Source organism: Elephas maximus, chromosome 12, assembly GCF_024166365.1.
Source record: "Elephas maximus indicus isolate mEleMax1 chromosome 12, mEleMax1 primary haplotype, whole genome shotgun sequence".
NCBI classification, from domain to species: domain Eukaryota; kingdom Metazoa; phylum Chordata; class Mammalia; order Proboscidea; family Elephantidae; genus Elephas; species Elephas maximus.
Window position 1 is genome coordinate 87,889,326 of NC_064830.1, and position 26,214 is coordinate 87,915,539.

General features: G+C 42.6%; 1 protein-coding gene across 2 annotated transcripts in view; it reads right to left on the reverse strand.

Moving 5' to 3' along the window:
* GTF3C1 (general transcription factor IIIC subunit 1) overlaps window positions 1–26,214 on the reverse strand; it is an 89,341-nt gene that overhangs the window by 60,460 nt on the left and 2,667 nt on the right. For both annotated transcript variants that reach the window (XM_049902797.1, XM_049902796.1), the window contains exons 2-6: window positions 21,483–21,692; window positions 16,230–16,406; window positions 15,440–15,583; window positions 13,136–13,232; window positions 8,563–8,686 (exon numbers count right to left, since the gene is read on the reverse strand). In XM_049902797.1, coding sequence (XP_049758754.1) covers window positions 8,563–8,686; window positions 13,136–13,232; window positions 15,440–15,583; window positions 16,230–16,406; window positions 21,483–21,692 — 752 coding nt within the window. The remainder of the gene's footprint in view (window positions 1–8,562; window positions 8,687–13,135; window positions 13,233–15,439; window positions 15,584–16,229; window positions 16,407–21,482; window positions 21,693–26,214) is intronic.

A 26,214-nucleotide genomic window follows, 5' to 3' on the forward strand; every position in this document is an offset into this window, starting at 1 on the left:
TACAATTTCACTGGTTTTGATTTACATTTCCCTGATGACTAAATGATATTATCTTTTCATGTGCATATTGGCCATGTGTATATCTTCTATGAAGACAGTCTATTCAGATTCTTGGCCTATTTTTAATTGGGTTATCTTTTCATTGAGATGTAAGAGTTCTTTATACATTCTACATACAAATTCTTTATCAGATATATGATTTGCAAATATTTTCTCCCATTCTGTAGGTTGTGTTTTCACTTTCTTACAGTGTCCTTTGAAGCACGAATGTTTTTACTTTTGATGAAGTTCAACTTATCTATTTTTTCTTTTGTTGCTTGAACTTTTGGCATCATATCTAAGAATCCTTTCCAATTCCAAGGTCATGAAGATTTATCCCATTTTCTTCTAAGAGTTTTATAGTTTTTGCTCTTACATTTACGTCTTTGATCCACTTTGAATTAATTTTTGTCTAAGGTGTGAGGTAGGGGTTCAACTTCATTCTTTTGCATTTGACTATGCAGTCCTTCCAGTACTATTTGTTGAAAAGATTACTGTATTTTTATGCAAATAACACATGGAGACTGCTTTTTTGCCAACCTCACCCTCCCCCGGACCCCGTGAGGTATTTTTGAAAGTGTGCTATGCTCATTCTTTTTTACAGCAAGATGTAAAAAAGTTAGTATACCATGCTTATGAAAATACTGGGGAGCGGGGGGGGGGGGGGCATGGCTGGCAAAAAAAAAAAAAAAACATAGCAAGTGCATGTTATTTGCATAAAAATACGGTATTCTTTTGCTCATCAAACAGTCTTGGCATCTTTGTCAAAAACCAGTTGACCACAGATTCATGAATTTATTTCTGGGCTCTCAATTCTATTTCACTGAATCCGTATGCCTATCTTTGTGCCAGTACCATTGTCTTGATTATTGCTGCTTTGTAGTAAGTTTTGAAATCAGGATGTGTGAGTCCTTCTACTTTATCCTTCTTTTCAGGATTGTTTTAGCTATTCTGGGTCCCTTTCAATTCTGTGTGAATTGTGGGATCAGCTTTTCAATTTCTACAAAGTCAGCAGCAATTCTGATAGGGACTGAATTTGAGGATAGTTTGGGGAGTACTGCCATCTTAACCAAATTAAGTTTTCTGGTTCATAAGTAAGAGATGCTTTTCCATTCTAGATCTTTAATTTCTTTCAACAACGTTTTGTAGTTTCCAGAGTATGTTTTGTACTTCTTTTGTTAAGTTTATTTATTTTTCGATGCTATTGTGAATGGAGTTTTCTTCATTTCATTTTCAGATTGTTTATCACAAGTGTATAGAAACACAATTGATTTCTGCACCTTGATCTTATATCCTGCAACCTTTTTGAACTTGTTTTTCACTTTTGAAGAGTCACAGAGGTAACAGCTGTGCAGCCTGCTCTACGCCTCCCCACCATGTTCAAAGCTGGATTCACCTCTTGCCTGAACCTAGCAAACTTGCTCAAATGACCACCTCTGTTATCAGCCCTGGAGAACACAAACAACCTCTGTCAATTGTGATCCAACTCTGATCATTTTCTGAAGGATAGCAAAATTAATTTCTGTTTCTCTTCCTTACTATTCTCAGCACATTTCAATAAACACAGGATGACTGGAAAGCACTTGAAGAAAATAATCCAAATTTGCAAAGCAGATCAGTTCAGGGTAACTGTTTTCATTACGAAGGTGTTTTTTTTTTTTTGCAAAATAGATTCACTGTTTGCATTTAGAACATGCCTGAAACCAAACTCTTTGTTTACAGACCTTCACACCTGTAAATATACATGAAGTAATACATCATCTTTATTTATTATTTAGTCTTCTCTACTCCATAATGCCTTAGAGGATTATGCTAATTTTGCAAACTGGGGTGACAAAGCTCATGGCAAAACAGAACCCAAAGCTGCATTCAGCCCTCATTTCCTACATAAGGAGAGAAACTGGGGTGGCACTTAATTAAATTAAATTTGTCAAACATTTACTTAGCACCTACTCTGTTCTAGAACGTGTCCTTGGGCGGTGCAAACGGTTGTTAACCAGGAGATTGGAGATTTGAGTCTACCCAGAGGAAGAAAGGCCTGGTGATCTACTTCTGAGAAATCAGCCACTGAAAACCCTGTGGAGCACAGTTCCCCTCTGACACGCATGGGTTGCCACCAGTCCGATCTGACTGGATGGCAACTGAGCAGGCATTAAGGAGATAAAGCATATAAGGGATATGGCCACCACCCTCCAGGAGCTCACAACCTACCTGGAAAAAAGCCACATAAATGAATGAGATACGACGTGATATGGGAAGTGAGCAACAGAAAGGCGGGTAACAGTGTGGGTGAAAAGACCACCATGGGACTGAAAGGCACCCCCGATCAGATGGGCTGTGTGTGTGTGTGTGTGTGTGTGTGTGAGAGAGAGACAGAGAGAGAGACAATCTAAAATTTCTGATTGTTATCATCTTGAGTGCCCGTGATCTTAATCCCAAGGAGCCGAAGCCACCTCTATCCTTCGTACCCAGTCTGTGCTCTGAGTCATGCTGACCCTTCTCTCCTCCCAGCACCAGACCTAAAGATAACTCGGGCCACCAACTGTGTGACAGGTCCTATACTAGGTGCTACTCCTGGGGTTGAGGATGGTGAGGCTAGACATGCGTTTAAGGGTCGGGTGGATAACACCCCAGAGTGAAGCAGGCTTCCGGTTCCACAGCAGGGAGTGGGAGTCCCTGGTGAATGGAGAAGGTGGGGCCCATCTAAAGGCGGTAGTAGCTCTCTGCCTAGCCAAGTACTGTTGAGGAAATGCAGTTCAATGTAGCCTAATCTTATCTGTGCACAGAAGTTGAAAGTCTGACTTTCTAGGTGAAATTCCTATTTTTAAACGCCCAGCAACTAATTCAATTAAAACAAAGACTGTGAGCCATGCAAAATAACACTGCTACAGGTCAACAATTTGGGACCCCGCTGCTCTGTTTATATTGTCTCCTGTAAGCCTCACAACACCTTGGAAGGTGGGTATTATTATCCCCAGATAATTGGGATGAGGAAATTGAGGCTTAGAGAGGTCAGATAATTTGCTGAAGGTCAACCCACCAGAAAGTGACAGAATAAGAATTCTAACCCAGTGCTATCTTCCTTCAAAGTGCATTTAGGTGTCTGTTAATTTTGAGTGTTAGTTTGAATTTATGGGTTCCTCAACCCTGGGAGAAGCCTTTCTCCATGGCTACCTGCCCAGTGTAAACAGTTCACATGGGCATTTCCTCCTTAGTTTCTCTTTAAAAATGAAATTACTCCAGCCTGTTTATTTTTAATACTTTTTAAAATAACTGGCCAGGAAATAAAAATAATAGATTCACAGGTCATTACTATTTCAGGCATTCAGATAATCATGATCCCACATTAAATGCTGGGGAATTCCCTAGCTGTTAGGTTCCCCAGGACACCTCCCATTTCCCTGGACCTTCTCTTTCTTGCCATAGGACCCAGCCATGCTTTCTGGTTTCCTTTCTACTTCAAGGCCAAGGCCACCCACTCTTGCCCTTGATGGGCTCGGGCCCCAGACATTCAGTTAAGTACACATTTATTCAGCACTAAGGGATGTGTTAAGAACTAGGGACTTCCCCTCTAAGATCTGGAACAAGACAAGGATGTCTGCGGTCACCACCGCTATTCAACCTTGTGCCGGACCTGCTAGTTGGAGCAATTAGGTAAGAAAAAGAAACAAAAGGTATCCAAACTGGAAAGGAGGAAGTGAAACTATTTCTATTCACAGATGACATGATCTTAAATATAAAAACCCCAAAGAATCCACAAGAGTTACGAGAGCTAACAAATGAATACAGCAAAGTGGCAGGGTACGAGATAAACATGCAGAAATCAGTCGTGTTTCTGGACACCAGCACTGAACAATCTGAAAAGGAAGTTATGAAAACAACTCCATTTTCAATAGCATTTAAAAGAGTAAAATACCTAGGAATAAATTTAACCAAGGAGGTGAAAGACACCATAAAACACTGCTGAAAGACCTAAAAAAATGGAGCTACAACCTGTGTTTATAAAGACTCAATATTATTAAGACGTCAATACTACCAAAAGTTATTCATAGATTCAACACAGTCCCTATCAAAATTCCAACAGCCTTCTTTGCAGAAATGGAAAAGCCAATCCTCAAATTCATATGGAATTGCAAGAGGCCCCAAATAACCGAAGTAATCTTGAAAAAGAACAAAGTAGGAGGCTCACATTTAGTAATTTCAAAATTTTCTACAAAGTTACAGTATTCAAAATAGTGTCATATTGCCGTAAGGACAGACATATAAATAGAATAGAATTGAGAGTTCAGAAATAAACCCGTACATCTATGGCCAATTGACTTTCTATTACAGGTGCCAAGTCCATTCAATGGGGAAAGAACAGTGTCTTCAACAAATGGTGCTGGGACAGGGATCGCCACATGCAAAAGAATGAAGTTGGATCCGTACCTCACACCATATATGAAAATTAACTCAAAATGGATCAAAGCTCTAAATATAAGAGCTAAAACCATAAAACTCTTAGAAGAAAACACACAGATAAATCTTCAAGACCTTGTACGGTGAAATCCGTGAGAGCTGGAACTTGACGGGACTGCCTTATTTTCCCAGGTCTCACAAGTCTTCCACCTTTGATAGGGTGCAGTCTCACCACTTTTCTATCACTCTCTAATAGTGGAAAATATTTGAGTTTTCTTTCTCTGATAGGTTTCTGCCCTACACAGGTGCCATATTTCGCAGGTTTTACTATTTTTTTGGCAATGGATTCTTAGATATGACCCCAAAAGCACAAGCAACAAAAGACAAAGTAGATAAATTAGACTTCAAAAAAAAAAAAAAAAAGATTTATGTATCAAAGATATTATTGAGAAAATGAAAAGACAACCCATGGGATGGGAGAAAATATTCACAAATCATATCTGACAGAGGTTGAATATCTAGAATATATAAAAAAAATCCCTACAATAACAAAAAGACAAACAACCCATTTCAAAAATGGGCAAAGGAAATGAATAAACATTTTTCCAAAGCAGCTATACAAATGGATAATCAGCACATTAGTCCCAAGGGAAATGCAAATCAGAACCACAATGAGGTACCACTTCACGCCCCACCACCATGGCCATTAAAAAAAAAAAAAATCGGAAAATAACAAGTGTTGGCTAGGACCTGGGGAAACTGGAACCATGTAAAATCATGCACCTACTGTGGAAAACACTTCAGCAGTTCCTCAAACAGTTTAACACAATTACCATGTTACTGTTGTTCTGACTAACAGTGACCCCGTAGGACAGAGTAGAACTGCCCCCCATAGGATTTCCCAGGCTGTAATCTTTACAGGAGCAGATCATCAGGTCTTCTTTACTATAGAGCCTCTGGTGGGTTTGAAAAATTGACCTTTCTTTCAGTTAGCAGCCGATATAACCCAGCAATTCCACTCCCAGGTGTATATACCCCAAATAAGTGAAAGGAGGAACTCAAACAGATAATTGTGCACCAATGTTCGCTGCAGCAATATTCACAATAACCAAACAGTGAAAACCACCCAACTGTCCATCAACAGATGAATGGGTATAACAAAATGTGGTATATACATACAACGGAATATGATTCAGCCGTAAAAAGAAATGAAATTTTAATATTTGCTGCAACATGGATGAACATTAAAAATACTATGTTAAGTGAAAGAACCCAGACACAAAAGCTCAGACTGCTGAAGTCTCAGAATGTTGCACCTTGGTATGCTTTTCTTTTCACTCATTCTGCTAAGCACCTGATAGCTCTTCCGTTCCGGAAACTCATGTCCTTCAGATCAGGGAAAATTCCTGGGTCATTTCTCATATTCTCCTCCCCTATTCCTCTCTGAGGAACCCCTGGTGGCGTAGTGGTTAAGTGCTATGGCTGCTAACCAAAGGGTTGGCAGTTCAAATCCACCAGGTGCTCCTTGGAGGCTCTATGGGACAGTTCTACTCTGTCCTATATGGTCGCTATGAGTCTGAATCGACTCAACGGCACTGGGTGGTCTGGGTATTCCTCTCTGCACAACAAGCTCATGCCCCCTCTTGCTATCATTTGCACTCTCTCTCTTTGGAACCCCCATTATGTGGATGTTGAGTCTTTCAGGCTGTGTCCCTTATTTTCAGCTTGGCTCTCCAGTTTCCATCTCTTTGAGTTTTTATTCTTTCTGGAAGATTTTCTCCACCTGATCTTACTAACTTTCCTGCCACCAAGTCTTCAATTGCAACAGTTTTCCTATTTATTCCCAAGAGTTTTTTGTTTTCTACATGTCTCCTCTTTACAGCCTCTTGCTCTGGTTCCATGGATGTGAAATCTCTTTTCTCTGATTTTTTTTTTCTTCTTCTTCTTCTAGTTCCCACTTTGTTTCTTTAATTTGGAAACATATTACAGTTTCTCTTACTTCCATATTAGAGTTTTCCTCAAATGCTTGGTGAAGCATTAAAATGTGCCTTGGAGGCTGGGGAAGAGGGAGCGGTTGCCATCTTGTGGGCTTCAGTGTAGGGAGAGTAGGCAGGGGTCGGCTATTTTGTTGGTAAACCCCCAAATTTCACTATCTGGAGGACTCTTCTCTTGGACTGGTCAGTTTCTACAGAAAAGGAAGCTCCAGCCTCTGGCCTAGGGGACTGTATGTCTAGCTGCCAGTGTTCTAGGAGAGAAATTGGGAAAGGCAACTGAGGGCATCTCATCTTTTAGGGTATGGAGATTGTCACCTAACCCCCTTTTCCAGCCACCACCCTGTCCCTAGATGGGTCTGTGTCTGTGAGTCTAGAAACCCTCCTGTGCATTCTCTCTCAAGATAACTCCAATTTTCTGTCTTTGGGGAAAGGAACTTGTTACCTGGCTGTGCAAAGTAGGGGAGGGGACCCAGGGTGCAAGTGCTTCTCACACACCATCAACCAATCCTCCTGTCTCCAGCTCCAGTCACACCTGTGCTTTTTCAAAGGTACCTAGAATGTCCAATTTTTTAGTTTATTTTGTGTTCTGAGGTACCAATTCTTGGCTTTCTCCCTTCAGAGGCATTTAGCTTCCCCAGTCTGCTCAGTCAGCTACCATCTGTCCATCTACCTCTGAGCTTCCAAAATGTTGACAACTTTCTCTGCTGTCATTTCCTGTCCTATTCTCTTTGTACTTGTGGGTTTATTCCTTTTATACCTCTTATCATAACTATGATAGAGTTTGGGTGGTGGTGGTGTTAGGTGCCATTGAGTCAGTTCCGACTGGTAGTGACCCTATGTACAATAGAATAAAACACTGCCCAGTCCTGCGCCATCCTCACAATTGTTGCTATGTTTGAGCCCACTGTTGCAGCCACTGTGTCAATCCATCTCTTTTTCGCTGACCCTCTACTTTACAAAGTAGGGTGTCCTTCTCCAGGGATCGGTCCCTCCTGATAACAGATACAAATTACAAGACGTGAAGTCTCTTCACGCTCCTTCTAAGGAGCATTCTGGGTGTACTTCTTCCAAGACAAATTTATTTGTTTCTCTGGCAGTCCATGGTATATTCAGTATTCTTTGCCAACACCATCATTCTAATGCATCAATTCTTTGGTCTTCCTTATTCACTGTCCAGCTTTTGCACGTATGAGGCGACTGAAAATACCAAAGTTTGGGTGCAGTACACCTTAGAGGTCTTTCGCAGGTTTGCCCAACACAATATGTCATTGGATTTCTTGACTGCTGCTTCCATGGGAGGGTTTGGGTAAAGGAAAGAAAAATGCATATATTCCACTTATCACCTTCTGCTGAAAGCTCTGGCTTTTTAAATGACTTTGGTTAATCAGAAGGGTTAAAACGGCATGGGACAAAAATTAAGAATAGAGAAAAAATAAAAAGACTAAAGAAAAATTTTAAAGTTTTATTTAGTCCTTGGTATTACCTTCTTAGAAGGTTCAAATAATAACTCTGCTGCTAACTGATTATTTAACCTTATGTAAGTTACTTACTTTAGTTTCCTTTCTTGCAAAATGATGATAATACCACCGACCTCATAGGGCCAGATAATGAGATCATACAACAAAGAGAGATACTTAGAAATTGCTGGCTCAGGAATGAATAGTGGCCTAGTATAAGAAGGAGAAGATGAACTTGTTTTTTAGACACAATGAATTTTGAGATTCTGAAAGGACATCCAAGTAGGGATGCTGCTAGAGGTTAGAACTGCTTTCATTCAGCAAGCATTTTCTGAGCACCTCCTATGTAGACAGTCCTAAGTTAGGCACTGAGAAATAAATCCAAAAAACCCACTGCCGTTGAGTCAATTCCAACTCATAGCGACCTTATAGGACAGGGTAGAACTGCCCCATAGGGTTTCCAAGGAGCGCCTGGTGGATTCGAACCACCAACCTTTTGGTTAGCAGCCGTAGCTCTTAACCACTGGGCCGCCAGGGTTTCCAATAGTTAAACAAATATGTGAAGTCATCATAACTCAAGGCACAACGCGATGAGAAAGGCTTAAAGCTTCGAAGAGCGAAGTGAAAGCCATTCATACAGCCAACAGAATAAGAAGCGGAGACTGTGCCATTACCTTTCTTTGTCTTACAAGGTCCACGTTCAGGGTGAATTTCTTGTAAGGGACGAGACACCACCTTAGCTAGCCCAGCACTTAGCATGTACTGGTACAAACGCTTAAATGTCCTTTCACACAGCCCCTGCCGAAAGAAAATTTAAAAGCTATTATTAGATACAAGCAAGGTGTTTGAGACTACTAAAGAGTCATATCATCGAACACAAGTTCAGGACCTGACTTAACTGCTTTTTCTAATTTAAAAATTCAAGAAGGGATTCCAAACAATTACATGGGTGAATAAACTCAGTCTAAAATGATTCCCTGAATAATTTTAAAAAATGAAGTTCAATTCCAAAAATAAATTACAAGTTATTCATTGCAATACTGGCTGTAATAACAAATGATGAGAAACCACCTGAATGTAAATCAAAAGGGGACTGGTAAATGACAAAGGACATGCCATGGACAAAAATGTAGCTATAAGCAAGAAAGAAGAAACGCTGGAGTTACTAACGAAGGAAGACCACCAAGCTACGCTCACTAATGAAGGAAGACCTCCAAGCTCTGGTCTCGAGGGAACAAAGCAAGTGCAGAGCAGTCTATAAACGACGCTGCCTTTTGATCATGGGAGGGGGAAAGACATTTGCTTAAAATGATCCTAAAACAACAGTCAGGGTGGGAATGTAGCCGATTAGGGTAGACAGAGGAGCTTCTTCACTGGGTATCTTAATGTTTTTTAAATTTTGAATCAAGTGTATTAGGTATTAGTAAACACACACAACTGCATGTGCGCATACACACAGACACCCCTCCCCTCGCAGCGGCAGGGGAAAACCAGGAAAATTTAAAATAACATTTCTAAAAAAAAAATTAGCGAAGCCACAACAAAATGACGCTAATTATATTCATCCTATCGCTCCTATTTCTCCAAGGCCAATACAAACAAGATGATCAGAAGTGCATCCTAACTGCAGGCGTCACCAACAGGCAGCCTCCAGCGCAGGCCATGTCTTTACATCTGCATGATGTGTTTTAAAAAAGTAATTTACTTTCCAACATTGAAAAGTGAGGGATTTCACAGGCATTAAAAAAAAAAAAAAAACAGATTCTGGCTTTTCTTGAAAAACTAAGATCTGGCAACAAATGCTAGGTTTGGAGTCCTCAGAGCAACAGTCAGCTGGGGCCAAGGGCGGCTGCTTTCCCTCGATGGACTGTGTCCAGGTGCCCCAGCCTTCACAGTCCCTATCAGATCCTTTGACGCTGAGCCAGAACCCCAGTCGCCATTTATCACCATTTCTGCGCTGCTTTTACCTTACACTAGTTGAGAGAAAAATTAAATATTTCTTGAATCCATAGTGCTATCCAAATTGGTTTTTCCACTTGGCCCGTTTGACTCATTTATACTGCTCTCCTGGCCACTGCTGGCGTTCTCATTTGTAGCCCCTGGGATAGTAAGATGAGTTGCCACTGCTAGAAGTTATGGATTGAACAGGAGGCACTCACGACTAAGACTTTTCAGTTGAGTCTTACAAGTTTCCTCTTATGCTCTGGAGGAGAGAGGAGGCAAATGTCTGTAGGCTGCCGCTGCCACATGTGTGATCCAGTCTGAGACTAGCCAGCACTCTAGCTGTTAGGCCTCGAAACATATGGCCATCAAAGACATACAGATGACTCACGTATGGCTCCTTCAAACCACTGGTTTGTAAATGGCATCCATTGTTAATCTAGCCATGCCCACAGCATCATGGAAAGACCCTTGTGAAACTCATCCATCACACTCTCGCCCTAAACATATGGTACTAAGCCTTGGACCATCATCCTATGTGATGGAGGATTATGTAGTCCTGCCTTCTAGGGGGACGCCATCAAGAATTCACACAATCTGCCCAGTAAAAAGAGAAGGAAGGAACAGGACCCCCCCCACACACAAAAAAGACAGCATCTATATTCATGGAAGCAACCTTATCCACAGGCCAATTATTCCCTAAATGCTGCTCAGTTGCCTGTGACCCCCTACTTCTAGCTGTGGACTAGACATCACCAAGCGAACATTCCAGAAGATCCTCATACTCAATAAATTCCAAAATCAATTTGTTGTGTGCCTCCTTCCCACCCAAATTTGTTCCTGTTTCTATACTCTCTACTTTATGCGTATATTAATTCAACAAATATTTACTGAGTATCTACCTTGTGCCAGGCATTGTCCTCATAGTGGGGGGGGGGGGGGGAGGATTCAGCAGTGAACAAACAGACACAGTCCCTGCTCTCATGAAGCCCACTTAGCTCTCTTCTACTTTAGTGAGTGCCAATCACTGTAGCCCACTCAAGCCATGGGCTTCATCTTAAGACTCCTTCTTTGTCATTCACCTCTAAATCCTGGCTCCAGTCATTGATCAAGTCTTGTTAGTTTCACCTCCCAAATGTTTCTCCAACAATTCAGGCCCACATCCTGGCCTGAGGCAACGGCATTCCCCTCACCACCCTGCCTACAATCTCCTCTGTTCACCAGTTCCTCTTCCGAAACCCTCTTCCTGTAACTTCCCCACTTATAAAGTGCCATCAGTTACTGTCCAGTAGATTCTGACTCATGGTGACCCCACGAATGTCAGAGAACTGTGCTCCATGGAGTTTTTAACAGCTGATTTTTCAGAAGTAGATCACCAGGCTTTTTTTCCAAGGTGCCTCTGAGTAGATTTGAACCTTCAACCTTTTGGTTAGAGGCCAAGTATGTTAATGTCTGCACCTCCTAGGGACTGTGAAACGACCACCAGCTACCAGAATCTAAAGGCTAAAGTCCCACTCAAGATCTTTCTTATCTGGTCCATTTTCATTTCCAGCCACATCTCCGGCTACTCCCCTACCCCTGGCCACACACAGGGTCATTGCTATCTCTGAAAATGTCCTATGACCTCTCACTACTCCATGCCTTTGTTCCAGCTGGTCTCCTTTGCCTGAAATGCCATTTCTTCTCTGTCTACTTCGGAACACTTCATCTTCAAAGCCCAGCACAACATCAACTTTCTCCAAGAAGCTTTTCTCAGCTCTCTGAAGAACGCCCCTTCCCTCCTGAGCTCAGACACATTCTCCGATGTGACACCCTGTTCTAAGCATGTCTCACACGCCTGCCCCTCCACTAAGCTGCTTCATGATAGTGTGCCATCTGTCATCCTCACTGATTTTTGTAATCTTAGTGCAGAATAGTTCTGACTCAAAGTAGACACTCACTGAAGTATTTGTTAAAGGAATAAATGAAATAATGTCCCATTAACAGTCAAATCGTGTCACTTGATAGTCCATAGCGCTGGCCTGAGGCCAGACTACACCACCACCTTTGTCACCGAATGGCCCTGCAGGGCCCAGGGTTTCAACCTCCAGTGTCTGCATGGGCCAGACAAGTACTACATAAATGAGCAAAGTAGTCAGATATTCACTTAGCACATAGAAGGTGTCTTCATTTCTACTATGGCCTCTTAAAGACAGGTCTACCTTTCATTTTCCACTTTTGATAGAAACTCAGATATAGAGAAATATTCCTTTCCTGCTACATACACAGCAGTGCACATGAAATGACAAATGGCAACTGACTCTGACTTGGTGTCTGAGAGGTGACAAGAGATGGGGGAGAGGTGGAGAGCTGGCCAGTGTACAACTAGCTCTAGCTAATTGTTGCCACGAGAGACTGCAACTTGCCAGAGCTTGATTTTTTTCCAAGGGAAGCTGGAAGCCTAGATTTTTATGTGAAATCTTGGTTTTTGAAAATGCTGTGTCAAATTTATTGTTAACAACGTACAGGCCAAATCTGCCCCACATGCCTCTGGTTTAAACAGACTTGGGGCATACAAGGCATCTAGCAATGGAGAAGCAGCCCCCTTCCCCTCCGAAAAATGAAATCAGCAACTAGAGCTTCACCAGGGCAGCATAAGGTGAGAAGCAAGAATGATTACCTGGTCTCTATAATCAGACTATAAACCATGTTCCTTTGGGGACTCATTACTCTTAACCCAAAACTTACCTGTTCTACATTAATCTTTTCTAAAATATGGCTTTACATTTTACTGTTTAGCCTACAGGGCAATCCTATTTATTCTCCCATTTCCAGCGCTGGTTCTTTCTTAACTTCCACTGAAGGTTGTATACGTTTTTCCTCTCCATTCTCACTTTGTCACTGCCTCTATTTCTGGGCCCAAGACAAAGCGGGTCAGTAATTGTTTTTCTCCTTATATCATCTCACTTCCTTCTCAGTACAGTCACTTTGTTATTTCGGTATACAACTACTGCATTCAAAATTGCAAGCTTCATTACAAAAGTAAATCTAAATGCCAAGATTTACAATTCCATATGAACTATGGATGTCCTAGAGTAAACCCCAGGGGAAAACGGAAGTCAGTCACGAGAAGAAGAATTTACATTAAGAACTGAGCACTTTTTTCATTCTGTAAGCCAAAGGAAAATCCCATCTGTTTCCTGGTTAGGGATATTTAGGTCCATGACAGGGCTTGAGCTGGCAACGCATCTACATTTGACAAAGAGCTCCAGGCAGTGGGACAGATCACATTCAGCCCAGCACCCGGGAAGTCCCCCAGCAGCTCACCAGTTCTTCCCTTAGCTTTCCTAGTGTCTCTATCTGGTTATTCCGGGTACTCAGCACCCCTGAAAGCTTCTCCATGAGGATGTCGTACTTACTCCTCCTGCAAGAAACACAAAGCAGTTCATTTTTCCAAACCGACTGCTGAAGACTACCTGCTTGTTAAAAATGACAAGGCAAGACTTAAATGACAACATATCAAACCTCAGATCCTTGATCTCAGGACTCAAAAGATCATCCAGTCCAACCCCTGCATTTGACCGGTACTGGGCAGTTCAGTCACATGTCCAGGTCACCAGCTACCGAGTAGCAGTGTACAGGCTAGACTCTATGGCTAAACTTTAACGAAGTGATTCTTTAAAACTCCTTATGTTTTTATACTTTCCAGTTGAGGAAGCATCTCATATGTTTCTTTAAAAAGCATTTGGTGAGGAAGGATGGGGATCATTTCATAAAGAAGTTAACAGGTTTTTCTAAAGCTCAGGCCCAATATGCAAACCAAGTCTTCTCTGAATCCAGTGCTCTCTTCACTGCGTCATGCTGCCTCTCTGAGTCTGAAGTCCTGGCTCTGACCTCTGACGTCAGTGGCATGACCAATCCCACCTTCCATGCCGTGTTTGTTCTGTGAGGTGGATGTCATCACAAATGCCTCCAAGCTAATGGTCACCAAAGGAAGCTGTGAAAAAGAACTAAGAGTTCCTCAGGTGCGTGCAGGTGCGTGTGCCTAGGGAAGGCTGGTGCAGGAAGGGGTCTTGTATATCAGTTAGGCTGGGAAGGACACCTTGGCTTGAACTACCCACGGACCTAGGGGAAGGCAAAGGACATGTATGGCATGCAGAGACTGTGTTCACTTCATTTTTACCACATCTCAACAAATGGACGTGAAGGGACTTACCCAGTGTGAATTAGTACCATGCACTGTGTGACAGCCATTTTATAGAAGAGGAAATGGTGGTTCAAAGAGATCAAGTGGCTTTGCCCAGTAAGTGGCAAAGATTTAAACACAGATCTTGATGTAATCTCGGGTTCTCTCTGCTATCATGGCTGCCGCTCTATGTTCTAAGTAGGTCACAGGCTACATACCACTTAGGAGACAGGTGATACAATATGTGACTAATAGATAGGATGACTAAATGATTAAAATGTGAATTCACGAAGCATGAATTCTCTCCAATATAGTACTCCCAAAATCTAGCCTTGAGGGCAAATTAGGAGTTGAGAATATTTTCACAGGAGCACAGTAGTAATTTTTACTCCTGGAAGCCCTTAGTTAGCAGTTAGTCTACCCACATGTATTAAGTTCTTCCTTTGGGCAAGGCTCTGTGCTATGGAGTTGGCACTGTAAACTTTACAACTTATATCTCATGAAGAATGCTCATTCCTCCTCACCCTTTGGAGGGTGCACCTGGCCAGTGGGGTGAAAGGCAGGGCCTCTGCCGCTTGGCCTGGGGGAACTCACAATGTCACTTCCGTGGTCCGAGGAAAGGTCAGCCCACCTGTCTCCCTCAGCACTGCCTGCCTCCACCACCATCAAGGAGCTGCTGGTGGCCAGGGCCTGGAGAGCTTGGCGCTTATTTACCCAAGGTCCCTTATCCTAGGGGTCCTGCACCAGCTCGACCCTCCCCGATTCTAGTTTCTCTCCTTCTGACAAAGAAGGGTGTGGGGTTATGGAGTGGAGGCTGAGACCTCTCTATACTGGGAAGGTTCCTTTCTCCCCTTCGTGTACCAGGTAATTAGTCACCACAACAGACAGAAGTACAGGGTCAGGGATAACTGCTCACTCCCAGAAACTCCCTACCCCAGAAGGAATGTGCATATTTTGCCAGCTTGCTGTAATCTCTGGGCTGGGGAAGATGGTTGTAATAATATCATCATAATAATAATTTTAGCATAATCTTATCATCTCGTCCATATGGTATGGTTATTATGGTCCTATGCTGTAAAAACATCCCAATTTGAAATTGACATAATAGGAAAAAAAAAAAAAAATTCAACCACAATTCTTCCACCAAAACAAATACAATTCGACATTTTTAAAAATATTTTTACTAGAAAAACAAACTCAACAAGATCATAACAGAGCACATTGCTGGGTTGTGAGATTGTACGTGATTTTTTCTTTCTTTTTTGGTATAATTTCTAGGTTTTCTAAATAAGCATAACTGAGCTTCATAATCAGAAACAAGCAGTAAATATCTTTTTTAAGACGTTACAGTCACGTTCTGGTTTGGTTTCTATGATTTTCAAAAGCATAGCACACATGGCTGCAATATAAGAGTAACCTAATGCTTCCTTCTGTACACACTGTACCTGTCCACGTGAAACCGGTTCAGGAGGAGGAGGATTGAGTGTTGCTGGGCTCCAGAGGGTAGTCGGATCACGTGTGACTGCATGGTAATGAGCCTGTTTTTGTTCAGTATTTTTCTGTGATAGTGAAGCTTCCCAGCATCAACCCTGGGGGAGAGGAAGAACATGGGCTGTGTCATTTTGCTTTCTTGGTAGCTTTTACCCCGCAATGTATGAAGCCTCTCATTTGGACATAAACACCAGAGGGACACATACCTCTTATCTTGCTAACCTAAAAGTACAGTCACTGTGAAACAATGGCCATGGAAAGAAAAGGCAAACCTCAGCCAAAGAGCAACCCCCGGATCTCCCAGGAAAAGTAGATGGGTGATGGGGATTAGAGGCAAGGGAAAACGGAGTGAGGAAGGGATGGCTGGAACGGGAGATGATAAAGGGTTAATAAGAGGCTGATCAAACCTGAATCTCTAATCCTGTAGTGGCCAATAACTAGGGTGGCCATACATTCTGGTTTCCCTGGGATGGTCTCAAATTATGCCCATGGCCTTGGCAACCCTTCAGGTCAGCTCCACCTTTCTTCACTCTCAAAGTTATTTTGGTTTTACAATAAATTATTTGGTCACCTTAAGGTCTCTTTAAAAGAAAACACTGCATTCCCAATCACTACAGATTACAGGACTGGTTCGGTCGTAGGGATGACAGGAACAGGGAAGATGAGTCAGACACCCTATTTTTGGAGTACAGGGCACAGTTACCCCTATAACTTAAAGCAGAGAAAAAAAGTCTTCCCCCTTACTTGAAAGCAGTGCTGTGAAGGTCTCGCTGGAGCTCTCCTTCCCACCTGGACCTGCCTAATCGCTCCAAAATGCAGTAAGAGAAGTCAGGAAGCTTCAGGTCAGGATCCCCCTCCGAGCCGATCAAGGCCCTGTAACGCATGTCCTGGGAGGCAACAATGATCAGTTTCTTCCCCCACCTGCAAATCAGGACCAGCCACATGAAGAAATAAGTTTAAATGATTTCGAGAAAATTGAAATATGTGCTTTCAGCTGAATCTTTTAGAACCTATAGAATCTTCTAGAAGAATTTTGCTTCTTCTTAGAAGTTCTCAATAACCTCCCCCCAATTATGCAAGTTTTTGGGGTCTTAGGACTGTTCTCAATGAGCAGAGTCAATCTTGTTATTTCTTCGCTTGAAGCCTAACAGGGTGGCTGCCATCTGCATGATGGTGGTGTAAGCAACTACACGTTCCTGTCTGCCCACAGAAACACCCTAAAAAAAAAAAAAGCAGAACCTGGCAAAACCAACTTTGTCAGAGCTCTGAAAACCAGTCAAAGGTTTCCAAAGGTTTACAGCAACTAGTGAACACTGAATCGAGAAAAAGGCAACTTCCAAATGGTTGGAAAACTTCCATTTTCTATGTGTCCATGCCATTCCTAACCCTAGCCCCTGGTTCAGTGGCAGTCTTGAAGTGGTGACAGCCCACGTTCCCAGGCAGGAACCCTGGTTCCTGGGTCTGAAGGAAGCAGAACAGACCTTATTCACAAATTATTGAGTGTGTCTGGGGCTACCTGAAAGACTGACACAAGGCATGCATCTGTTTGGCCTACCTCAGAACTCACATGGGGTGGAGAAGTGGCAGTCACTGCCTGAAAACTGTAGCCTCCTGTAGCTGCCTGGGGCTAAAGAGTTCTATTGAGACATACAGCAGACGCCTAAGGACTAGGAAGAGAAGCCACAGAGTTTTTTTGGGGGGGGGGCGGGGGGGGGGAGCGGATACAGCATTCAAAAGCACGAAGAAATCTAGAAAATCACATGTATGCCCAGGATAAGATGCACGCTCGAAAATACTGAAGAAGACTACACTTTGAACTCAGCCTGATCCGTAGGCCCATGCAAGTCCAGCTCAGTGTTGAAAGAGTGTGCCAGCACAGAGCCAATCTGCAAAGAATGGAAGAAGTATTATCGTTTCCTCCCCTGGTGTTCTTAGAAATCTCTGTCAAAACACTAGCTGAACACAGCTAAGAAACTGAGACGTCAATGACCACAAACAATCAGGAAGGCAGGCATTGCAAAATAGTCAGGGGAAGCCACTAAACAAATGGACAACTACAGCTTTCAACAATTAAAAACAAACAAACAAAACCCCAGAAAACCCAGGGGGAAAGGGAGAATCTGATTTCTAAAGTTATTACATTATGATATTCAAATGTCCAGTTTTCTGGACAAGAACAAAAACAAAACAAAAAATCTCAGAGCATACACAGAAACAGGAAAGGATGGTCCATTCAAAAGAACCAATAAAGCAACAGAAACCAACCCTAAGCAAGGCCAGAGAATGAATTTACTAGACAAAGATTTAGAAGCAACTGCATTAAATGTATTCAAAGGACTAAAGAAAAAGATGGGCAAAGAACTACGGGAAATCAGGAAAAAAAGGACACAATGACAATATCAATAAAGAGACAAATGATAAAAAGGAACCAAAGAGAAACACCAGAGCTGAAAAGTATAACAAAAACAAAAAATTCACTGGAGGGGTTCCATAGCATATTTGAGCTGGCAGATGAATGAATCAGCCAATTTGAAGATAGGACAATTAAAATGATCAAGTCTGAGAAGTAAATAGAAAAGAAAAAATCAAAGAAAGTGAACAGAGCCTAAAACTCATGGAACACCACCAAGCAGGTCAGCGCCCACATCGTGGGAGTCCTATAAGAAGACAGAGAGAGAGAAGGGAGCAGGAAAAATATTTGAAATGATGACCTATAACTTCCCAAATTTGACAAAAGACATGAATCTACAAACCCAAGCTCAACAAACTCCAGGTAGGATAAACTCAGATATCCACCACATTGACGCATGATCATCGAACTCTCAAAAAACAAATACAAAGACAGAATACTGAAAGCAGCAGGAGAGAAGTGAATTGTTGCATACAAGGAATCCTCAACAAGAATAACAGAGGATATCTCTTCAGAAACCATGTAGGCCAGAGGACAGTGGGATGACATACCAAATATGCTGAAAGAAAACCATTCTCAGCAAGAATTCTATACCTGGGGAAATCTATCCTTCAAAACTAATGTTGAAATTAAGACATTCCCAGGTAAAAAGGAGTTGAGGGAGTTCTTTAACACTGTACCTGCCCTACAAGAAATGCTAAAGGGAATCCTTCATATTGAAGTGAAAGGACACTAGAATAGTAACTCAAAGCTGTATATTTCAAGATATCTAGTTAAGGTAATTCCATGGGTAAATATAAAAGACAGTTTTATTGTATTTTTGGTTTGTAACTTGCTTGTTATGCCCTACATGATTTAAATGACAAATCCATAAAAAATAATTACAAACTTATGTTATTGGGGATACAATGTATAAAGATTAATCTGTGACAACAACATGGGGGGTGGGGACAGAGCTGTACAGGAAGAGTTTTTGTATGCTCAGTTGGTATCAATTCAAACTACACTATTATAAATTTAGGCTATTAAGTGTAATCTCCATAGTCGCCACAAAGAAAATATCTAAAAAATACACACAAAAGAACAGGAAAATGGAATCAAAATGGTTCACTTAAAAAATCAACTAAACACAAAAGAAGGCAACACTGGGACAAAAAAGGTATAAGACACACAGAAAACAAGTAACAAAGTGGCAGGAGTCCTTCTTTATTGGTAATTACCTTAAATGTAAATAGATTTAACACACCAATCAAAAGGTGGAGAATAGCAAGATGGATTTTTAAAAAAATTATCTAACTATATGCTGTCACCAAGAAACTCACTTTAGATCAAAAGAAACAAATAGGTTGAATGTGAAATATGGAAAAAATATTCCATGTAAATAATTACCAAAAGAGAGCTGGGATAGCTGTATTCATATCAGATACAATAGACTTAAGTAAAAAATAAAAGGGTCATCTCAAGAAAATATAACAATTATAACTATATATATACCTAATACCAAAAAAAACACCCAAACCTGTTACCATTGAGTTGATTCTAACTCATAACAACCCTACAGAACAGAGTAGAACTGCCCCTATATTGCCATGTAAAAATTCAGTCCCAGTGTGGTCAGTCCTGTGATTTTTCGAGATTTTTCTTTTTTAGAAATCTAGGTTTGTAAATATTGGCAATGAAATAAAATTTAAAACAAAACACCACACTGGCCAAAGCATGTTTGTGGGGCAGATTTGGTCAGTTTGAAACCTTGGCCCTGGTACCCATCACACTTTGATCTTAGAAAAAAACACTCCATAGCTGTGTAGAAAGTTACGAAGAAGAGAGACAGCAAGAAGGCAGACAGTTAGGACATTATTGCATTAATTCAAAGCCAAAGGGGCATTGAGGATAATTTAGAAGGTAGGATCAACAGGACTTGGTGGCCAACTCAGTGTAGAAGTCAGGGAGAGGACGGGGCCTAGGAAGAGTCCTCACCTTATGGCTTGTACAGCCATGTGCATGGGAATACCTCTGACCAGCACTAAAAATCAAAAGAAGAAAAGGAAGAGGTGGTGGGTTTGGAGTGAAAGAGTGTGATGATCTCACTTTCGGGCACACTGAGGTTAACCAAACCAAACCAAACCCAGTGCCATCGAGTCAATTCCGACTCATAGCGACCCTACAGGACAGAGTAGAACTGCCCTGTAGAGTTTCCAAGAAGCGCCTGGCGGATTCGAACTGCCGACCTTTTGGTTAGCAGTCGTAGCACCTAACCACTACGCCACCAGGGTTTCCCACTGAGATTAAGAGCTGGTTATTGAAACATCATATATGGCACATAGGGAAAAGGTCTGGGGAATAGATATCAATTTGGGAATCATCATGTAAAGCTTATGTGTACAGACGAAATCAGCGTGTGTGTGTGTGTGTGACAGAGAGAGAGAGAAGGCAGAGGACAAAGCCTTGGCAGCAGCCAACAATTAAGCGGTGGGTGGAAGTGGGGCATCCACAAAGGAGCCAATGAAGAAACAGCTAGAAACTAGAAAAGTAAAGAAAAGTTGCTAATGGTGTAGAAGGGACAAGGAGATAAAGGGCACAACAAGTGTTCACAGGCTTGTTACCAGGGATCTTGGATGATATAGTTTCAGTGAGGTAACGAAGTCAGGAATTAGGAGTGCAGTGGGTTGAGGAGTGAAGGGAAGGTGAGGAGACAGAAACTGAATGTAGACATTTCTTCCAAGAAGCATGGCTGCATAGCTATAGTTACAGAGGATACCAGGTCAAGAGAAGGAACTTGTTAGATGGGTGAGTCCTATGAGCGTGCTGAGGAGACAGCACCAGTAGACAGGGGAAAGTAGAAAACAACGGAAAAACCTGAGCTAACCTACAGAGGTAGGAAAGAGATGGGGACCAGAGGAAGCAGTGCTGGGAGCTGAGCTGGGAATGAAGGGAGAACGGAATGAAGAGAAGCATCCGGGTCACGGTCTTAGACAGGGCCTTCATTTCTTCTCTCCTGTGAGATGAGGAGAGCAGAAAAAAGGGTGCAAATGTGGGCAAGCCTGCAAGCTGAGGAAGAAGTTGCAAATTAGGGGAGGTCACAGCTGGTAGCTTCTCTCTCTAGGAGTGTGGTTGGCACGAGCGGTTTGCAAGTGGCTGCTAACCCAAAGGTTGGTGGTTCAAACCCACCCAGTGACACTGCAGAAGAAAGGCCTGGTGAACTGCTTTCATAAAGATTACAGCCAAGAAAATCCTGTGGAGCAATTCTACTCTGTAACACATGGGGTCATCATAAGTTGGAAATGACTTGATGCCAACTAACAACAACAGCAGCTTCTCTGTGGTCCGCAAAGTAGGAAGGGAGGTTGGAATGAAGGTGGGGGCTGAGGGTAAGGGAGATGGCTTGAGAAAAATGACACTCCCAACCTCAGGTATCCCCCACACTGTAAAGTCTTCTCAACAGAAGGAGTGAAGAACAGAGAGAATGGGTCAGTGCAATGTTGATGCACTCTGACCAACACTCAGGCTGCAGGCCAGGTCCTAGCGCTCTGACCACAACCCTGACTTCCAATCAATAAAATCTCCATGATTTAGTGCAAATCCGTTACCGGCCAAAGGCTTCCACCATCGTACAACGAGGCTGCAAAGACTTGGTCCTGATTTCATTGGTAATGTTTTTCCTCTCCTTAAAATAACGGCAGGAGCCCTGGATGCCATCTTTATTCTCTAAGATCATGTGAATGGGGTAGACATCCTCCAGAGGGACCGGGTCCCTTTTGGACTCCAGGATTCCGGTTTCAAAATCAATTTCTTCATACCTGTGGGGAAAAGCAAACATATAAAAACCACAACTCAGCTTCAGAAATAATACCCGCTTGGCATGTTCTTTTGACAGCCTCCAGTAGAGAAGGAGGAAGTAAGCAGATCACTGGGTCTTCCTGCTTTACAAAAGCAGATAATCTTGACACGTAGGGTTCCTGCTACATTACCCCAGATGACACAGGCCTTTCCAACCAAAAAAGAAAACCAAACCTGCTGCCGTCGAGTCGATTCTGACTCATAGCAACCCTACAGAACAGAATAGAACTGCCCCATAGAGTTTCCAAGGAGCACCTGGTGAATTCCAACTGCTGACCTTTTGGTTAGCAGCCGTAGCACTTAACCACTATGCCACCAGGCCTTTCCAGGATCCCCCAAATCCACTCCAGAAGCTGGATACGGAGAACAGAACCACCTTATTGGCCCAAGTCACAGCCTTTTGGTTCCCCTCTGTTGCGGACTGAATTATGTGCTCCAAAAATATGTACTGCAAATTGTCATGGATTGAATTGTGTCCCCCCCAAAAATATGTGTCAACTTGGTGAGACCATGGTTCCCAGTATTTTGTCATCTGATGTGATTTTCCTATCTGCTGTAAATCCTACCTCTATGATGCTAATGAGGCAGGATTAAACCCACTGCCGTCGAGTCGATTCTGACTCATAGTGACCCTACAGGACAGAGTAGAACTGCCCCACAGAGTTTCCAAGGAGCACCTGGCGGATTCGAACTGCCGACCCTTTGGTTAGCAGCCGTAGCACTTAACCACTACGCCACCAGGGTTTCCAAGACAGGATTAGAGGTAGTTATGTTAATGAGGCAGGACTCAATCCACAAGATCAGGTTGTATCTTCAGTCAATCTCTTTTGAGATATAAAAGAAAGAAGCCAGTGGGAGGGGGTGGGGGGAATCCTCATACCACCAAGAAAGTAAAACTAGGAGCCTGTGTCCTTTGGACCCAGGGTCCCTGTGCTGAGAATCTCCTAGAGCAGGGGAAGGCTGATGACAAGGACCTTCCCCCAGAGCCTACAGACAGAAAGCCTCCCCCTGGAGCTGGCACCCTGAATTCAGACTTCTAGCCTCCTAGACTGTGAGAGGATAAACTTCTGTTTGTTAAAGCCATCCACTTGTGGTACTTGTTATAGCAGCACTAGATAACTAAGACATAAATCCTAACCCCTTTACCTTGGTTCTAATCCCATTTGGGAATGGATTTTCTTTGTGCAGCGGTGTAGTGGTTAAGAGCTACAGCTGCTAACCAAAAGGTTGGCAGTTTGAATCCACCAGGCACTCCTTGGCAGTCCTACTCTCTCCTGTAGGGTTACTACGAGTCAGAATCGACTCAACAGGAGTGGGTTTTCGGTTTTATTAGTGTGGGGTGTGTCTTAAATCAATCTCTTTTGAGATATAAAAAGAGCAGATTGGGCAAGCAACAAAGTAAGCAAGGAAGCACAGATGGGGGAAGACAGATGCCACACCATACGAGATCTCTAAGGAACCAGGAAACAAAAACTGAAAAGAGACAAGGACCTTCCCCCACAGCCAACAGAGAGAAAGCCTTCCTCTAGCATTGGTGCCCTAAATTCGGACTCTAGCCTCTTAAACTGTGAGAAAATAAGTTCTGATTTGTTAAAGTAAAACATCTGTGGCATTTCCGTTACAGCAGCACTAGATAACTAAGACAGAATTTGGTACCTGGCAGTGGGGTGCTGCTCTAACAAATACCTAAAACGTGGAAGTGGTTTTGGAATTGGGTACTGGGTGGAGGCTGGAAGAGCTTTAAGGTGCCTAATAGTACAACGCTGGTGGCATAGCAGGTAAGTGCTATGGCTGCTGACCAAAAGGTTGGCAGTGCAAATCCATTAGGCGCTCCTTGGAAACTCTACGGGGCAGTTCTGAAACCCTGGTGGTGTAGTGGTTAAGTGCTACGGCTGCTAACCAAAAGGGTGGCAGTTCAAATCAGCCCAGGTGTTCCTTGGAAACTCTATGGGGCAGTTCTACTTTGTCCTATAAGGTCGCTATGAGTCGGAATCAACTCGATGGCAGTGGGTTTTTGGGTTATAGAGTTGCTGAGTTGTAATCGAATCAACAACAACAGGTTTTTGGTGTAATAGTAAAAGTCTAGATTCCTAAAGACACTTTTGGTAGAATCAAGGATGTCAAAGGCGATTCTGGTGATGGCTCGGAAGAAATTGAGAAGAGTCGCAGAGATGTCTCTGTCATCTCAGAGAATACGTATGACGCCAACAAGAGAATTATTAGACTCGTGGACCTTAAGTGTGCTTCTGGAGAGGCCTTAAAAGAAAATGATGAACGTGTAATTGAACAGTGGAGGAAGGGGGATGCTTTTTACTCAGTGGCAAAGAACTTGTCTGATTTATGTTTAAATGTTTGGTGGAAGGCAGAACTTCTAAGTGATGAACTTGGATATCTGGCCGAGGAGATTCCAAGCAAGATCTTAAAGGGGCCACATGGTCTTTCCTTGCCATTTAATAGTAAAATGCAAGAAGAAAGAGATGGACTTAAAAATGAACTACACAAAAGGAAAACAAAACTTAAAGATTTAGAAAATTCTGTTGTACAAACTCAGAACATGCGTTCTAGAATTTTCACCTAAGATGTGGCTACACAATCTTTTGTTAAAGAGATTAAGCCTGTGACTGATGAATCCAACCAACTACCACAGCAGAAAACTCATAAGCTTAGATTAAAGGGGACAGAGACAGGACAAAAGGAAGGGAAGTTGTCTACCTCTTGGAATTCTACAGGCAGGAAACAGGCCAAAGGAGCTGTATCTGTTGTCCTTCAAGAAAAGGACCATTCCTGGAGCAGCTCCTAGATGAGAACTGTTTGAAAGAACACTGGAAACAGGGCTGACTTGGTTTCAAAGGGTAGAGCCACAGCCTCTTAGATTTCAAAGAGTGGAGCCACGGCCTCCTAGATTTCAAAGAAAGAGGTCTCCACTAACTCAGTTCCGAGTGTGGGGCTACCAGTCATGGGGGCCAAGAGGATAGGGCCACTGCACAAAGATGAGGGTATGGGGCTGCCATGCACAGGGGCCAGAGAATGGAGCTTACTGAGGCTGAGGGGATGGGGTCACCCAAAGCCGAGTAGGCAAGGTTTCCATACCAGTGGGCTTGGAAGGTGGGGCTTCTGCCCAGGCCAAGGAGCCTACACTCAGAATCTGGAGAGCATGGCCAACACCATGAGTCTAGAGGGCAGGGCCATAGCCCAGATGATCTCAGAGAACAGAGGATTATTTTCAAGCCTTGAGAGCTAATATAATCTGTTGTGCTGAGTTTCCGACTTGCTTGGTGCCTATGAACTCTTCTTTCCCTCCAATTTCTCCCATTTGCAATGGGACTGTCTACCTTGTACCTGTTCCACTGTTATACTTTGGAAGCTGATGATCTGTGTACTCTAGATTTCACAGGTTCACAGATGACAAGGAATTTTGCCCCAGGATGGAATTTGGCTAACTTCTCAGCCGTAGTCGATTAGAGGATTCAGAAGATGAGATTTTGGATTTGGAGTTGATTTAAGACTTTTGGGATGGTGTGATGGGGTGAATGTGTTTTGCATATAGCAAAGACATGAATTTTAGGGGGCCAAAGGGTGGAATGTTATGGACTGAATTGTGTCCCCCCAAAATATGTGTTGTAAATCTTAACCTCTATACCTGTGGTTATAATTCCACTGGGGAATGGGTTCTTTCTTACGTTAACAAGGCAGTTTTCGTATCTGCTGTGTCTTAAATCAATCTCTTTTGAGATATAAAAGAGCCAATTGAGCAAGTGGCCTAGTGAACACAGACAGGGGAAGATGGATGCCATGCCACATGAGATCTCCAAGGAACAAAGAAATAGAAGCTGAAAAGAGACAAGGACCTTCCCCCAGAGCAGACAGAGACAGAAAGCCTTCCCTTAGAGTCAGTGCCTTGAATTCAGTCTTCTAGCCTCCTAAACTGTGAGAAAATAAATTTGTTTGTTAAAGCCACCCATTTGTGGTATTTCTGTTATTGCAGCACTAGATAACTAAGACACCGTCTAAATCTGGTGTCTAGTCTCCCAACTACCAAGTTTGGACTTAATGATTCAAGGCTTTACTCCTTTAAGAAGTGACCTTTGCATCTCTCTTTAATTATCTCTTTAGTACATGCATCCATTTTTATGATTTCAATTATCATCTGCATATCATCTGCATATTGCCAATTCTCACATGTGAATCCTCCGTCTTTTTCCCCAAACACCAATCTTCAATTGTTTACCAAACACCTCAAATTCAATGAGGAGAAAACCAAAGTCATGACTACCTCTCCCCACCACCAGTAAAGTCCCTCTTTTCCTTTCCTTTCCTTGCATCAACACCTTGGAGTCAACTTTGACTTTCTTTTCTTCTTTTATCCAATCAGCCAAGTTTGTCAAATGTTCCTTTGAAATCTGATCGCATCCTGCATTAATCTAGTTGAGGCTAAATCCATGCTTTTCAACCCTCTTTTTCCTTGTCTTTTCTGTGACAGCT